Raw genomic sequence first — 16,866 nt, forward strand, 5'->3', positions numbered from 1 at the left:
TTCCGTGGTGACCTCATACGGCTCAGGGTGGTATCGGTCCCTCAGGGTCCCGATTGGAGTCAGAGGCTTATACTGACCCGCCAAAGCTAAGAGGCACCTTCGTCCCTGTGAGGGGAACAGCCAGGCGGACGCAGCAAAAACCGTCCCTTGTCTTGTCTGCGACACCGGCACAGGGTGGCTACACTGGGAGGAAAGGGACATAAAGCAGGGTAGAAGTAAATGATGCCTGTGCTCTTGGGGACTAAAATGAGACTACTTTAAAAAGTTTCAAATGCGACCTTGTCACCAGTCCCCCGGAATATCCACTTGTGATTAATAACCCAGCCTCAATACCACCCCTCAGTCTAAAATAAAGCTGGCAAGACCTGAGCCAGAGGGAGCTACCCCAGGACTGGCTGGAACCCTCTTTTGAAGTACCCTTTTGATCCATTTATTCTGCCACCAGCTGGCTATCCCAGCCTCATATTTTGTCAATTTAGGCTATAGAGAAGGCTTTGTGCAGGGACCCCCTAGAGCTCATCCAGGCCCAGGAGAGCCTCAGGGACAAGTGCCTGTCGTGAAGCCCTAACTCACCGGCAGCACTTGCAGCCAAGCAGATAGATAGTAGGCCCAGCGAGGCAGCAGAGTTTAGGAAAAAAATCCACTATTTTGAGGAGTAGGAAAAAAGAAAAAAAAAAACAGAAATACTGGGGTCACAGTCCTTGGTGCCAGGAGCAGACCCACACCAATAGGCCATAAAATCTGTCAATTAATAATAATGGGATCCTCTAAATCAAAGCTGACAGTTCTGGGCTGCATGATTAAAAATTTCAAAAAGGAGTTCTCAGGAAACTATGGACTTTAAATGACCCCTGGCAGGCTCTATACTTTGTGTGAACTTGAATGGCAGACCTTTGGAGTTGGGTGGCCCTCACGAGAAACTTTGGACCTAGCAACAATGCAAGTAAGCTATTGAACAATTACCAGAACCCCAGGCCACCCAGATCAATTCCCTTACATTGACTCCTGGCTAAATATCGCCCAGAATCTACCCCCATGGATTTGGTTCTGCTCAAATGGACCTGGACAATGCAAGATATTAGCAGCTCAGCCGGTCCAGGCCAAAAAAAAAAAAAAAAAAAAAGGACAGATAGAGAAAAGCCTATTTTCCAGGGAGACACAGAGGACAATATGTGCCTGCCCCTGGGGCACCAACACCTCCAGTCCCACTGGAGATGCCGCCACCCTCTGTGTCACCACCTCCCCAACCTGAGGACCCAGAGGCGGAGCCCGGCCAGCCCCCAGCCTGAGCTGGTAGGAATGAGACTCCGCTCAGCACAAGCCGGGAGACCAGCACCGCCGGCCCTCCAAATGCTGCTGTGGGAGACACAAAGGCCGCAGCAAGCTGGGGAAGATGGGACTGTTCAGCCTGGGCACCCCATACTCTGCTATCAACCCTTTAGCATGACAGCCCTTCTCAATTGGCGCCATCATACGCCTTCCTACTCTGAAAAACCGCAGGCATTTCAACCACATCATGGTCTAAACAAAATTAAAAAAGAAGAGCTTCCACAATAATAGCAGATGAAGAGCCACAGGTAAACTGGTCAGGATTTTTGGCCAGTCCTCCAAAGAAAAGGAACAAATATTGTCGGAGCCAGCCGTGGAAGACGTCGGGGTGAGGGGGAGGGCCACGCCGAGCTGCGGCAGCGGGTGGAGCAGCGGCCACGGCTGCCTGGCGGCGGCGCGGCGGCGGCTGTCCCTGCAGCCCCGGCCCCGCCTCCACCTCGGCCGCCGCCGCCGCCGCCGCCGCCGCCGCCGCCGCCGCCGCCGCCGCGATGGCAACTGTCGGGGAGCGCCAGCCCCTGCTCAGTCCCAAAGCGATGCTGGAACAGTCATGGGGCTCTGTCGTGAAGACATGCCAATATTTGGTCTCTGTCCGGCGCATGATGATTTCTCCTTGGTGCTATGTGACGACTGTAATTAGGCTGTCAAACCGCAGGCTCTGATTGACCTGGAAGAGTCTGTCTCACTGGCCCACCTGGGAAGATGTTCGCCAGCTGCTTCTGACTCTTCAAGATGGAGAAAAAGAGACACATTATCACTGAAGTACGAAAATGGCTGCAGGGCCGAGCCCCCAGGGACACATTGGATGTTGAAGGGTGGGCCATGACATGACCCCTGACACCAGACCAGACTGGGACTTTCTCTTGGAGTCCTGACTCAGAATGTGGCAGCGCGCTATGGCCTATTTGTCTAAAAGACTGGACCCTGTGGCATCAGGATGGCCACCCTGTTTATGGGTCCTCGCTGCCACAGCCCTCCTGGTCAGCAAGGCAAACAAACTCACACTGGGACAGACTTTAAATGTAAAATTGCCCCATTCCATGGTGGCCCTGATGAACAGCCCAGGTTACAAATGGATAACTAACACAAGGATGACCCACTACCAGGGGCTTCTATGTAAAAATCCAAGAGTACGTCTAGAGACTGTATGAACCTTAAACCCAACCACATATTTGCTGCCTGAGGAGGAAGGGCAGCCTGACCACGACTGTAAAAAAAAAAATCATCAAAAAGTGTATGTGAGTAGGCCTGATATAACCGACAAGCCCCTGCAAAACCCAGAACTGGAACTCTTCACAGACAGCAGCAAGTTACATGCAGGATGGATAATGGTGAGCAGGTTATGCTGTAACAACAACCCAAGAGGTGGTAAAGGCAAAATCCCTTCCCCCAGGAAGGTCTGCTCAGTGAGCAGAGATTTGGGCACTGGTCCAGGCACTAAGGGAAGGGAAAAGAAAATGAGTCAATATATACACTGATTCCAAATACACATTTGCAACCTTGCGTGTACATGGAGCCATCTATAAGGAGAGAGGACTTTTGACTGTTGGGAAAAGAAAATCAAAAACAAAGAAAAAATTTTACAGTTACTGGAGGCAGTATGGGATCCAAAGAAAGTAGCTGTTACTCACTGTAAGGGACACCAAAAAGGAAATGACTCTGTGAGCCAGAGGAACAGACTGGCTGATCAAAAGGCGAGAGGCAGCCACCCGGGAACACCCAGTAATTAAAATTATGGCAGCAGCAGAGCTACCCACTGCCCCAGAATATAGCCACGACGAAAACAAGTGGGCACAGGCCGAACAAGGAGAGAAAGGAAAGGACGGATGGTGGATCATGATAGATGGAAGGGTTTTCATCCCAGAACGACTAGCTTATCGTCTAGTCCAACAACAACACAAAGCCACGCATATGGGAAAAATGGCTTTGGAGGCCCTCCTAAAGCGATATTTCCTAATTTCTCGTCTCCCTACTCTGTGTGCATCAGTCTCCCAATGCTGCTTGCTCTGTGCTCAAAACAATCCAAAGCAAGGGCCCACTGGGCCAACGAAAATACAATGATGCGGATTGGCTCCCTTCAAAAATTTAAAAGTGGACTTTATTGAACTTGGGCCCAGTAAGGGATATAAGTACCTGCTGGTTTTTGTCTGTACCTTCACAGGGTGGGTAAAGCCTACCCCACCGGGACAGAGAAAGCAAGAGAAATAACAAAGGCTCTCCTCAGGGATGTCATCCCTCGGTTTAAAATGCCTACCTCCATCAGGTCCGACAATGGAGCCACCTTCGTGGCAGAAATTGTACAACAAGTGGCAAAGACACTGAGCATCTGCTGAAACCTACACATAACATACTGGCCTCAAAGCTCAGGGAAGCTGTTAAAGTTGCAGTAACCATCCCTTGGATCCACCACTCCAGGGTTAAGAGAGCAACTTCACCTCATGTCGGTGGCGCGATATCGTGTACACACGAACACTGTGCGGAGAGAAGTGAAGCAGTTCTCTGTTTATTGTTTCTTAGAAAAGGGTTTATATAGGACATGCACGATGCCTCACATATCATCTAAGGTATAACAATGTTAATAATCTTAGCTATTTAGGTCCCCAAGCTCCTGCAGTAAGCACAGGATGCTACATGATCAAGGACAGGTTGTTTGAAAGTTCATCACGAAACTTCATTAAGTAGGCCATCTCTTTTCCAGGCAGCTCTGCCTGTCTTAGGTTGTCCTCCTCTGAGGATCTTACCCGTCATTGGCTATCCAGCCGTCCATACTGGATACATTAAGAAGGCCATTTCTTATCCAGCCTGGATACGTGACATTCTTCACAGCTTGTTTATCAGTTTAGCCCATGGCTTATTCTCTAGAGCCTTCAGATGGGGCCTACACCTCAGACAGAGGGTCCCTAAAAAATTGAGAGTGTCCCAGGAGACCCGCTCAAGATCAAGCTCAAGATCAAGAAGGACCAGAAAAAGATCGACGAGCCCTGCTCTAGGCACACCCAGAAGCTGGCTAGTCAACGCTCGGCCGAAGCTTGAGAATAGCTCAATGGAACTGTTAAATGTATTCCTTTTGTGCTCCCTTGCCTCTTTCCTTGTTTACTACACTAGCCTGCATATTAGCAGTGGGGCTGGCCAGCACCACCCCACCTGACTGAAATATAGGCCATAGGATCCCGATAGCTACTTTATACCTTGTTATAACTAATGCCATCACTGCAGCATCATGTCTAAGATAATCATAAGGCTGATGTTATTGACGCTAATGCCCTCACTCCCCTTACTAGTGGGGCTCAGAATGACAGCAGGGGTGGGCACAGGAATTGGTGGCATAGCCTCATCCCCTTATTACTATTATCAGCTTACAGGTGAGTTCAGCCAGGATCTCCAACAAATAACAAAAACCCTGGGAGCTCTGCAAAATCAGATTGTCTCTCTAGCCAAGGTGGTCTTACAAAACAGGAGGGGCCTGGACCTACTCACGGCCAACGAGGGGGGACTATGCCTCTTCCTAAAGGAAGAGTGCTGTTTTTTTAAGCCAATCAATCAGGAATTGTCAGAGGGATGTTTCAAAAGTTACAAGACCAAGTGAAAAATTAAAAACATATTTTAGACAAGAGCCCATGGACAGGCCCGTGGGGCTGGACCTCCTGGCTGGCACCATTCATAAGTCTCTTGCTCCTGATTTTTGCAGTTCTGCTATTTGGGCCCTGTATCCTAAACTTCCTGACCTGCTTTGTCAGTGAGCACATAGAGGCTATAAAACTTCAGATATTAGCCTCCAATTATGAGCCCTTGCAACACATAAGTGATGATGCTTACTCCCACAACGGTTGTGAAAGCATCAAGAAGGGAGAACGTGAAGGAAAAGCCCAGCTGGGCTAACAAGCTAACTCATAAATCTAAGTGTAACAAGTGTCGGATTACTGATCTGAGTTCTGCCGGGCTAACTCATAAATCTAAGTTCATAAGTGTCAGCTTGCTGATTCCCAGGTGTTTTGTTTTTTTTTTTTCTTTTTTCTAGCCAGCTGGATTTTCAGAGACATATCTGGCCTTGAAGTGTTGGTTTGCTGCCTCCCTGCTTCTACTTTTGTGATAATGATGCTGCTAAAGCTGTTTCATGCCTATTGGCCGAACACCCCAAGTTTGTAATTAACCCTATAAAACCTCATGCGCATGTCTTGGAGGTGCTCAGAGCTTCGGAGCAGAAGCCCCTCTGAGCCCGCTGGTGTAATACATCTGAGTGCTCCAACCCTCCGAGTGGTGCTTGTTTCTTGGCTGGCCTGTCATTTCCACAACATTTCTGGAGGCCCCAGCGAGATTCAACCACGCCAGCTCCTTGAGCCACTGGACTGGTGGCTCCGGCCGACCGGGGGACGGGACTCCGGCAGCGAACGAGGTGGCGCCAACCGACGGTATTCCGGGTTCTCCTTCATGACCGCGACTTGGGCCCCCCTGGGTGGCTGGGCTACAACCAGAGCTAGACTCAATGGAGGGACGGACAGACTCACCAAGAGGCCATCCGGACAAGGTAGGAACCCCCGGGAGGAATCAGGAGGAATGTTGTTAACCTGTGTGTGTGTGTGTGTGTGTGTGTGTGTGTGTGTGTGTGTGTGTGAATGAGCGGCCTGTGAAGCATGCGATCAGGCTCGAGTTTGTAGCTCCACGGCCTTCTGCTATGGAGTTCGAGTGAGTCCCAACCTGCGGTTCCGTGGTGACCTCATACGGCTCAGGGTGGTATCGGTCCCTCAGGGTCCCGATTGGAGTCAGAGGCTTATACTGACCCGCCAAAGCTAAGAGGCACCTTCGTCCCTGTGAGGGGAACAGCCAGGCGGACGCAGCAAAAACCGTCCCTTGTCTTGTCTGCGACACCGGCACAGGGTGGCTACACTGGGAGGAAAGGGACATAAAGCAGGGTAGAAGTAAATGATGCCTGTGCTCTTGGGGACTAAAATGAGACTACTTTAAAAAGTTTCAAATGCGACCTTGTCACCAGTCCCCCGGAATATCCACTTGTGATTAATAACCCAGCCTCAATACCACCCCTCAGTCTAAAATAAAGCTGGCAAGACCTGAGCCAGAGGGAGCTACCCCAGGACTGGCTGGAACCCTCTTTTGAAGTACCCTTTTGATCCATTTATTCTGCCACCAGCTGGCTATCCCAGCCTCATATTTTGTCAATTTAGGCTATAGAGAAGGCTTTGTGCAGGGACCCCCTAGAGCTCATCCAGGCCCAGGAGAGCCTCAGGGACAAGTGCCTGTCGTGAAGCCCTAACTCACCGGCAGCACTTGCAGCCAAGCAGATAGATAGTAGGCCCAGCGAGGCAGCAGAGTTTAGGAAAAAAATCCACTATTTTGAGGAGTAGGAAAAAAGAAAAAAAAAAACAGAAATACTGGGGTCACAGTCCTTGGTGCCAGGAGCAGACCCACACCAATAGGCCATAAAATCTGTCAATTAATAATAATGGGATCCTCTAAATCAAAGCTGACAGTTCTGGGCTGCATGATTAAAAATTTCAAAAAGGAGTTCTCAGGAAACTATGGACTTTAAATGACCCCTGGCAGGCTCTATACTTTGTGTGAACTTGAATGGCAGACCTTTGGAGTTGGGTGGCCCTCACGAGAAACTTTGGACCTAGCAACAATGCAAGTAAGCTATTGAACAATTACCAGAACCCCAGGCCACCCAGATCAATTCCCTTACATTGACTCCTGGCTAAATATCGCCCAGAATCTACCCCCATGGATTTGGTTCTGCTCAAATGGACCTGGACAATGCAAGATATTAGCAGCTCAGCCGGTCCAGGCCAAAAAAAAAAAAAAAAAAAAAGGACAGATAGAGAAAAGCCTATTTTCCAGGGAGACACAGAGGACAATATGTGCCTGCCCCTGGGGCACCAACACCTCCAGTCCCACTGGAGATGCCGCCACCCTCTGTGTCACCACCTCCCCAACCTGAGGACCCAGAGGCGGAGCCCGGCCAGCCCCCAGCCTGAGCTGGTAGGAATGAGACTCCGCTCAGCACAAGCCGGGAGACCAGCACCGCCGGCCCTCCAAATGCTGCTGTGGGAGACACAAAGGCCGCAGCAAGCTGGGGAAGATGGGACTGTTCAGCCTGGGCACCCCATACTCTGCTATCAACCCTTTAGCATGACAGCCCTTCTCAATTGGCGCCATCATACGCCTTCCTACTCTGAAAAACCGCAGGCATTTCAACCACATCATGGTCTAAACAAAATTAAAAAAGAAGAGCTTCCACAATAATAGCAGATGAAGAGCCACAGGTAAACTGGTCAGGATTTTTGGCCAGTCCTCCAAAGAAAAGGAACAAATATTGTCGGAGCCAGCCGTGGAAGACGTCGGGGTGAGGGGGAGGGCCACGCCGAGCTGCGGCAGCGGGTGGAGCAGCGGCCACGGCTGCCTGGCGGCGGCGCGGCGGCGGCTGTCCCTGCAGCCCCGGCCCCGCCTCCACCTCGGCCGCCGCCGCCGCCGCCGCCGCCGCCGCCGCCGCCGCCGCCGCGATGGCAACTGTCGGGGAGCGCCAGCCCCTGCTCAGTCCCAAAGCGATGCTGGAACAGTCATGGGGCTCTGTCGTGAAGACATGCCAATATTTGGTCTCTGTCCGGCGCATGATGATTTCTCCTTGGTGCTATGTGACGACTGTAATTAGGCTGTCAAACCGCAGGCTCTGATTGACCTGGAAGAGTCTGTCTCACTGGCCCACCTGGGAAGATGTTCGCCAGCTGCTTCTGACTCTTCAAGATGGAGAAAAAGAGACACATTATCACTGAAGTACGAAAATGGCTGCAGGGCCGAGCCCCCAGGGACACATTGGATGTTGAAGGGTGGGCCATGACATGACCCCTGACACCAGACCAGACTGGGACTTTCTCTTGGAGTCCTGACTCAGAATGTGGCAGCGCGCTATGGCCTATTTGTCTAAAAGACTGGACCCTGTGGCATCAGGATGGCCACCCTGTTTATGGGTCCTCGCTGCCACAGCCCTCCTGGTCAGCAAGGCAAACAAACTCACACTGGGACAGACTTTAAATGTAAAATTGCCCCATTCCATGGTGGCCCTGATGAACAGCCCAGGTTACAAATGGATAACTAACACAAGGATGACCCACTACCAGGGGCTTCTATGTAAAAATCCAAGAGTACGTCTAGAGACTGTATGAACCTTAAACCCAACCACATATTTGCTGCCTGAGGAGGAAGGGCAGCCTGACCACGACTGTAAAAAAAAAAATCATCAAAAAGTGTATGTGAGTAGGCCTGATATAACCGACAAGCCCCTGCAAAACCCAGAACTGGAACTCTTCACAGACAGCAGCAAGTTACATGCAGGATGGATAATGGTGAGCAGGTTATGCTGTAACAACAACCCAAGAGGTGGTAAAGGCAAAATCCCTTCCCCCAGGAAGGTCTGCTCAGTGAGCAGAGATTTGGGCACTGGTCCAGGCACTAAGGGAAGGGAAAAGAAAATGAGTCAATATATACACTGATTCCAAATACACATTTGCAACCTTGCGTGTACATGGAGCCATCTATAAGGAGAGAGGACTTTTGACTGTTGGGAAAAGAAAATCAAAAACAAAGAAAAAATTTTACAGTTACTGGAGGCAGTATGGGATCCAAAGAAAGTAGCTGTTACTCACTGTAAGGGACACCAAAAAGGAAATGACTCTGTGAGCCAGAGGAACAGACTGGCTGATCAAAAGGCGAGAGGCAGCCACCCGGGAACACCCAGTAATTAAAATTATGGCAGCAGCAGAGCTACCCACTGCCCCAGAATATAGCCACGACGAAAACAAGTGGGCACAGGCCGAACAAGGAGAGAAAGGAAAGGACGGATGGTGGATCATGATAGATGGAAGGGTTTTCATCCCAGAACGACTAGCTTATCGTCTAGTCCAACAACAACACAAAGCCACGCATATGGGAAAAATGGCTTTGGAGGCCCTCCTAAAGCGATATTTCCTAATTTCTCGTCTCCCTACTCTGTGTGCATCAGTCTCCCAATGCTGCTTGCTCTGTGCTCAAAACAATCCAAAGCAAGGGCCCACTGGGCCAACGAAAATACAATGATGCGGATTGGCTCCCTTCAAAAATTTAAAAGTGGACTTTATTGAACTTGGGCCCAGTAAGGGATATAAGTACCTGCTGGTTTTTGTCTGTACCTTCACAGGGTGGGTAAAGCCTACCCCACCGGGACAGAGAAAGCAAGAGAAATAACAAAGGCTCTCCTCAGGGATGTCATCCCTCGGTTTAAAATGCCTACCTCCATCAGGTCCGACAATGGAGCCACCTTCGTGGCAGAAATTGTACAACAAGTGGCAAAGACACTGAGCATCTGCTGAAACCTACACATAACATACTGGCCTCAAAGCTCAGGGAAGCTGTTAAAGTTGCAGTAACCATCCCTTGGATCCACCACTCCAGGGTTAAGAGAGCAACTTCACCTCATGTCGGTGGCGCGATATCGTGTACACACGAACACTGTGCGGAGAGAAGTGAAGCAGTTCTCTGTTTATTGTTTCTTAGAAAAGGGTTTATATAGGACATGCACGATGCCTCACATATCATCTAAGGTATAACAATGTTAATAATCTTAGCTATTTAGGTCCCCAAGCTCCTGCAGTAAGCACAGGATGCTACATGATCAAGGACAGGTTGTTTGAAAGTTCATCACGAAACTTCATTAAGTAGGCCATCTCTTTTCCAGGCAGCTCTGCCTGTCTTAGGTTGTCCTCCTCTGAGGATCTTACCCGTCATTGGCTATCCAGCCGTCCATACTGGATACATTAAGAAGGCCATTTCTTATCCAGCCTGGATACGTGACATTCTTCACAGCTTGTTTATCAGTTTAGCCCATGGCTTATTCTCTAGAGCCTTCAGATGGGGCCTACACCTCAGACAGAGGGTCCCTAAAAAATTGAGAGTGTCCCAGGAGACCCGCTCAAGATCAAGCTCAAGATCAAGAAGGACCAGAAAAAGATCGACGAGCCCTGCTCTAGGCACACCCAGAAGCTGGCTAGTCAACGCTCGGCCGAAGCTTGAGAATAGCTCAATGGAACTGTTAAATGTATTCCTTTTGTGCTCCCTTGCCTCTTTCCTTGTTTACTACACTAGCCTGCATATTAGCAGTGGGGCTGGCCAGCACCACCCCACCTGACTGAAATATAGGCCATAGGATCCCGATAGCTACTTTATACCTTGTTATAACTAATGCCATCACTGCAGCATCATGTCTAAGATAATCATAAGGCTGATGTTATTGACGCTAATGCCCTCACTCCCCTTACTAGTGGGGCTCAGAATGACAGCAGGGGTGGGCACAGGAATTGGTGGCATAGCCTCATCCCCTTATTACTATTATCAGCTTACAGGTGAGTTCAGCCAGGATCTCCAACAAATAACAAAAACCCTGGGAGCTCTGCAAAATCAGATTGTCTCTCTAGCCAAGGTGGTCTTACAAAACAGGAGGGGCCTGGACCTACTCACGGCCAACGAGGGGGGACTATGCCTCTTCCTAAAGGAAGAGTGCTGTTTTTTTAAGCCAATCAATCAGGAATTGTCAGAGGGATGTTTCAAAAGTTACAAGACCAAGTGAAAAATTAAAAACATATTTTAGACAAGAGCCCATGGACAGGCCCGTGGGGCTGGACCTCCTGGCTGGCACCATTCATAAGTCTCTTGCTCCTGATTTTTGCAGTTCTGCTATTTGGGCCCTGTATCCTAAACTTCCTGACCTGCTTTGTCAGTGAGCACATAGAGGCTATAAAACTTCAGATATTAGCCTCCAATTATGAGCCCTTGCAACACATAAGTGATGATGCTTACTCCCACAATGGTTGTGAAAGCATCAAGAAGGGAGAACGTGAAGGAAAAGCCCAGCTGGGCTAACAAGCTAACTCATAAATCTAAGTGTAACAAGTGTCGGATTACTGATCTGAGTTCTGCCGGGCTAACTCATAAATCTAAGTTCATAAGTGTCAGCTTGCTGATTCCCAGGTGTTTTGTTTTGTTTTTTTTTTTCTTTTTTCTAGCCAGCTGGATTTTCAGAGACATATCTGGCCTTGAAGTGTTGGTTTGCTGCCTCCCTGCTTCTACTTTTGTGATAATGATGCTGCTAAAGCTGTTCCATGCCTATTGGCCGAATACCCCAAGGTTGTAAGTAACCCTATAAAACCTCATGCACACATCTTGGAGGTGCTCAGAGCTTCAGAGCAGAAGCCCCTCTGAGCCCTCTGGCATAATAAATCTGAGTACTCCAATCCTCCGAGTGGTGCTTGTTTCTTGGCTGGCCTGTCATTTCCATAACATTATAAGCCCCAACAGGAGCTAGGAGAGACCTAGGCTTGCAAGGCAATGGAAGACCTCAGGTACCTGTGTAAAAAAAAACAAATAATATCATGTAGTGGTGATTACCACATTTCACAATTGCTTGAATATATCCAATTAAAGCTCCTAAAACATTTTGGTATGCCAAAAAAATAATAATAATAATTAAATAAATAAAAATTTCATGTACAATCAGGAATTTAAGTTTTTAACAATTTCTAAAAGGTCTTTGTTGCCCTAGCTAACTTTGAGATGCTTTAAAGGAGCCCTGAGGCATCTTAGATATTATATTAATTAAAATTATGTGGTATGTTAAGTCAAATGTAATCAATCATGATTTTAATTATTATAAAGAAATTTCTATCAATTGCAGGTACTTAACAATGTCTTTTAAGGCTTTTGTCATTATAGAGAGTTAAACTGCTGTTACAAAGGTACACCATCTTCAAGAAGATTCATAAGAAGGTTATGAAAGCAGTTACAACAGTTCCACATCAGGATTCCAGCTCATACCACACTCAGATGCAAAAACAAAAGGTTGTCCTGTCCCTGGGGCCCCAAGATTAGGCATTCAGAGATTTTTAACTCTCTGATAGGCAGGGTCAATGCCCCTACTCAGCCTGGAAGTAGTTTCAGAAGACGGACCATCACCCCTCTGCAAACCCGTAAGATTATGGGAGTAAAATCTGAGACAGGAGGGAAGGGGGCAGGGCACAGCCACTCAAGGAATGACAGCAATTTAACACCAAAATGGGGGAAGATTCACCAAAATGGTGGAAGATTCAACTCCTAGTTGGCCTTGAGGATTAAGAGGTTTGATTTCTAGTAGACCTTGAGCTTCATTATATGCTCAGTATAACAGAGGGATAAATAACACGCTCACAGGCGCCATGACAGTCCCAAGGCAGACCGCAATGGGCCAAGAATGGGTGGTGGCCCAATTCCTGGGAATCCCAGCCCTTTCCACAGGGTAGTTAGAATGGTCCCACTTACAGGTTTGCGAAGCTACTGAGCCCATAAAAACTTGCAACACCATGCCTAGCGGCTTTTTATTGCTCCCTCCTCTTTGGAGATGGCTTGCACTCTGTCTATAGAATAACTACTTTTACTTTAACCTAAGCACCCAAGTCCCATACTTCTTTCCTTGTCTTTCTCTTGCCTTACATACCATGCAGTATCTCTCTAAATAAATCTACCTTTACTCAACTGTGACTTGCTCTTGAATTCTTTCCTGCATGAAGCCAAGGACCCACACTTGGCGGGGCACGTCCCAGGGGCTCAACCGGAGCCTGAGAGGTGGACCTTCTCACGCCCCACATCCGTTTTTCCTGCATTAGAACCGCGTCCTGTTCAACCTGGCGTCCCCACTCCCCCAACCATGGCGCCTAGCATGAGAAAGCACATCAGAGGTTCTGTAATTCTTTTGTAAGAGCCACTGATTACAGGGCTCAGAGCCCTGGACCAGCCAGAGGCGGGCACATTCCCTCAGGGAAGCTGTAGGAGGACACCAATCTGGAAAGCGCAGACAATGTGCAGGATGGGACTCGCCAGCCTAGAGGCAGGGCGCCGCCTACGTGCGGGGGAGCCAGCGGCGCTGGCCTCTGGGGGGTCCCCACCGCAGGCGCGCCAGGCAGCGAGGCCCTCTTTGTGCCAGCATCAGGTGCAAGTCCCCTGGGGCACCGGGCGTGGGCGTGCGCCCACGCTTCCGCGGCGCGCCGAACCCAGCCTCCGTACCCCCTGCAAAATCTCCAGGCTCCCCTGGGATCTCCTCGGGCTCCGGGGGCTCCATTGGCGGCGGGAGGAGTTCTGACACACAATTGGTCTCCTGACAGGGCTCAACTCCGCGTGGGCGGGCAGGCGGGGGAGCGGGGGACCGCCGCTCCAGCCCTCTGGCCTTCGAAAGATCTTCCTGGGCCAATGGCAGGCGGGGCGATGCGCCCGGATTGGTGCAGGCGCTCTGCTGATCACTGTGGAAACCCAGGCGGAGGGGAACGCGGGAGGATGCAAAGCCCTGGGCGGGGGGAGCCAGAGGGTCGGTTGGAGGAGGCTTCCATTCCCTGAGCTACCCGGGAGTTTTTAGTAGAGGCAAAAGTCCACTAGGGGCTGGTGGGCAGAGGGAGGGGCGGAGGGAGGGGTAGAGGGAGGGGACCGCTTAGGGGCACTGGGAGACCTGGGGGTAGGCAGGGATACTTCTGGGCGAAGGCGAGGAGGCTGGGGGAGGGGGCGCGGTGGGAGGAGGAGTAGAAGACAAAAGCCGAAAGCGAGGAGGGCCCTGGGCGCACTCTCTGCTGTGAACTGGACAACTAGTAGACAAGCAGCATGGGGAAGGGCGGGAACCAGGGCGAAGGGGCTACCGAGCGCGAGGCGCCGATGCCTACCTTCAGCTGGGAGGAGATTCAGAAGCACAACCTGCGAACGGACAGGTGGCTCGTCATCGACCGCAAAGTCTACAACATCACCAAATGGTCCAGACGGCATCCGGGGGGCTTTCGGGTCATCGGGCACTACGCAGGGGAAGATGCTACGGTAAGGATCTGGGGCCTCTTTCGCCCCCTTTCTTTGCTGCAGGAGGGAGTCAACAGGGCGCCAAACAAGACCTCCAGCGCTGAGTGGATTTGGGGCGTCCTGGAGGGATGGGAAGTGCCTACTGCGCTCCTCTCCCGCCTGGAATCCTCGTCCTCCAAGACAGCTGGGCCAACGGGCTGTGGGGGTCGGATTTTGGAGCCCGGGAGGAGAAGCGCGTAAGACCTACCGGATGCGCATTGGGACCGTGCGTCCGTTCCTTACTCAGGGTTCAGCCCAAGCCAGGAAATCCCCAAAGAGGGTGCTGGGACCTTAGGGCTTTGGCGCCCCCAGCGCGAAAGATGGCCGCCCCTGGTTTCCGCGAAAAGGCGCGAGAGAGGAGGCAGGTGTGGGACCCGGCGCGTGTCCCCCAGGCTCCAGCCAGACTAGAGAGCCGGGAAGGAAAGCTCGACCCAGCCTGGGTTCGCTCCTGCTTGAATTCCAGTCTCAGAAGATCCGCAATGGCTGCCTCGGAGACACCGCCTGGTCTCTCTTGTTCCCACGCTCTCAAAAGACTAGCAGTGCCCACCGCAAGGGTCGGCCTTCTTGGGGGACCTGGGTGGGAAATGGTGGAAAAGAAAAAGGGCTGGAGTTTGCAAAGCCCAGGTAGAGAGGGACCGTGAGACGCGACGATTTGGTAGCATTAGACTGGCTTGGCAGCAGGTCAAGCTGCACCCGAGGTAACTCTGGGACTTCAACTAAATGGCCCTCTGTTCCTAAATCCTGCCAGGAATGCTCTTACCTCCTTTTGGACTGTTAACGGTAGTAGGGCTCCGGGATGTTCCCGAAGCCAGGGCTGCCCATCTTCCCTTCACCTTTATGCTCCAAAGGTGCAGCTCTGTGTTTACACGACACCACCCCAACCCCCAATCCGAAATCTTGCATTTCCTTAAGGTGCAGCAGGATCTCTGTGGATTCAAATTAGCTAGCGGGAAAACAACAGAGGCAGGGAGGAAAGAAATGGGGCTCTCCTGATGGCAGAAAAGTCTGGTCGGATGGAGAGCTCCGCAAAGGCGAATAGGGAGGGATCAGCTTGACAAGGCTCATTCCACCTGGAGGTCTGGCATGCTCAGCTGTTTGGCTTTTGCTCTCCAAGCTGTATGGGCCCCTGTCAGTTGGTGGAACTCTTGATCTTGCTACTTTGTCTTTCGCATTGGGACAGGCATACCCTAGGGGTGGGGGGCAAACCGGGCAGCTATAATCTAAGTGGTCCCTTGGCTCACCGCTTTGATGAAGCAGGTCACTGATAGGTAGTGCCTACAGCTTCTGGCCCCATCCTGTTTTACCTGCTTGCGAACATGGCTTGAGCCCTAAGGGCTGGTGATACTGATCATAACTTAGATGGGTATACGATTTTCAAGCATCCTCAGTGTATTAGCTCACTGAGACTTTTCCATAACTCTGTAAGGAGGTGGAGTAAGAACAATTACCCAGAAAAAGATTTGACCCCTGGTTGGGTCTTTCCGCTATTCCGTGTTGCTGGACTTGTGCTAGTCTGTTCACGATTTCATGGGTAAAATCTAAAGATTCCTGCCCTGGCTGGGCCTTCACCAAAAAGTCAAATCCAATTGGATTAGTCTGATTATTTCGTAGTGTTAAATAAATATATTTTGTTATGTGGCAAGACATTTTATAAACTGTAAGAACTAGATAAATGCGACAGAGTGTTATCAGACAGGTGAGCCTCGGGGTGAGGATTATTAGCTAGAATGTTAACTTAAGCAAAGAGGGGTTTGGAGGAAATTTCAAAAACTCTACGCCAGCTCTATTTCGTGTAGTAAGACGTAAAGACAATCTCTATGCTCAAAGCTTGCTGCCTTCCAAGATACTTTGTTTTTTTTGAGTGAAGGTAGAGTTATTCAGAGAGATACATTGAAAGGCAAGAGAAAGGCCACAAGGTATGGGGATTGGGCACTCAGATTAAAAGTAGGTACACACTCCATAGACAGAGTGTGGGACTTCTCCGAAGAGGGAGAGAGAGGGGCGGCCCAAGATAAAACTTTCTGAGCATGAAATGTACTAACTGGGGATATAATTGGATAATGGTGGACAACTGGATTTTTTCTCCCTCTCTCTTTACTATCTGGGACCAGGTAGGGAAAAGGCCACAGGAAGTCTGGGGTCTATGGGCAGGGGACTTGAGAGAGGCAGGAACAGGCTAGGAATTGAGAGGCTCTTTGACTCATTTTCCAGCTGTTGAGCAGGTGGCTTTACCCTTGGGGCAGGGACTTCAACCTCAGAGCCTGGGTTGAAGGAGAGTATTTATGGATCATGTGAAGTTTGGGAAGGACTGATCAGGAGAGAGAGGTCTGATACCCAGGAGCATTCAAATGCACTGTTAAGAGCCAGTTGCAATGAAGTAATATCCTCTCAAGAGATTGGCAACCAAGGAAGCCAGATAATCTGGGGCCTCAGTGGGGGATTTTCCTGTTACTAAAGAAAAGACCTCAGAAGTCAGGACAGCCTAGTGAAGTGCTGTTGTCATCTGGTCTTTCTAGAGAGGTTAGAACTTGGCCTTGCCTGCAAGAATAAAAAATAAAACTAAATTTTTACAACTCTCAAAGCACGTTTGTAAGTATCAAATCATTTAGTGCTCAGATCAGCCCTGTAGGTGGTAGCCCTCATTGCTCTTGGATT

The 16,866-nt window shown here is 50.0% G+C and overlaps 1 protein-coding gene and 1 long non-coding RNA gene across 2 annotated transcripts in view; both read left to right on the forward strand.

The window, feature by feature from the left end:
- Window positions 1–13,082, forward strand: part of LOC140698794 (uncharacterized) — a 58,843-nt gene extending 45,761 nt beyond the window's left edge. Inside the window, exons 4-5 of the long non-coding RNA XR_012076751.1 lie at window positions 5,345–5,851; window positions 11,373–13,082. This is a non-coding gene — a long non-coding RNA (uncharacterized lncRNA). The remainder of the gene's footprint in view (window positions 1–5,344; window positions 5,852–11,372) is intronic.
- Window positions 13,083–13,829: 747 nt separating this feature from the next.
- Window positions 13,830–16,866, forward strand: part of FADS2 (fatty acid desaturase 2) — a 30,637-nt gene continuing 27,600 nt past the window's right edge. The window contains exon 1 of the mRNA XM_031690761.2: window positions 13,830–14,193. Coding sequence (XP_031546621.2) covers window positions 13,987–14,193 — 207 coding nt within the window. The 5' untranslated portion in view covers window positions 13,830–13,986. The remainder of the gene's footprint in view (window positions 14,194–16,866) is intronic.

Source organism: Vicugna pacos, chromosome 10 (genome assembly GCF_048564905.1).
Source record: "Vicugna pacos chromosome 10, VicPac4, whole genome shotgun sequence".
In the NCBI taxonomy this organism is placed as follows: Eukaryota; Metazoa; Chordata; class Mammalia; order Artiodactyla; family Camelidae; genus Vicugna; species Vicugna pacos.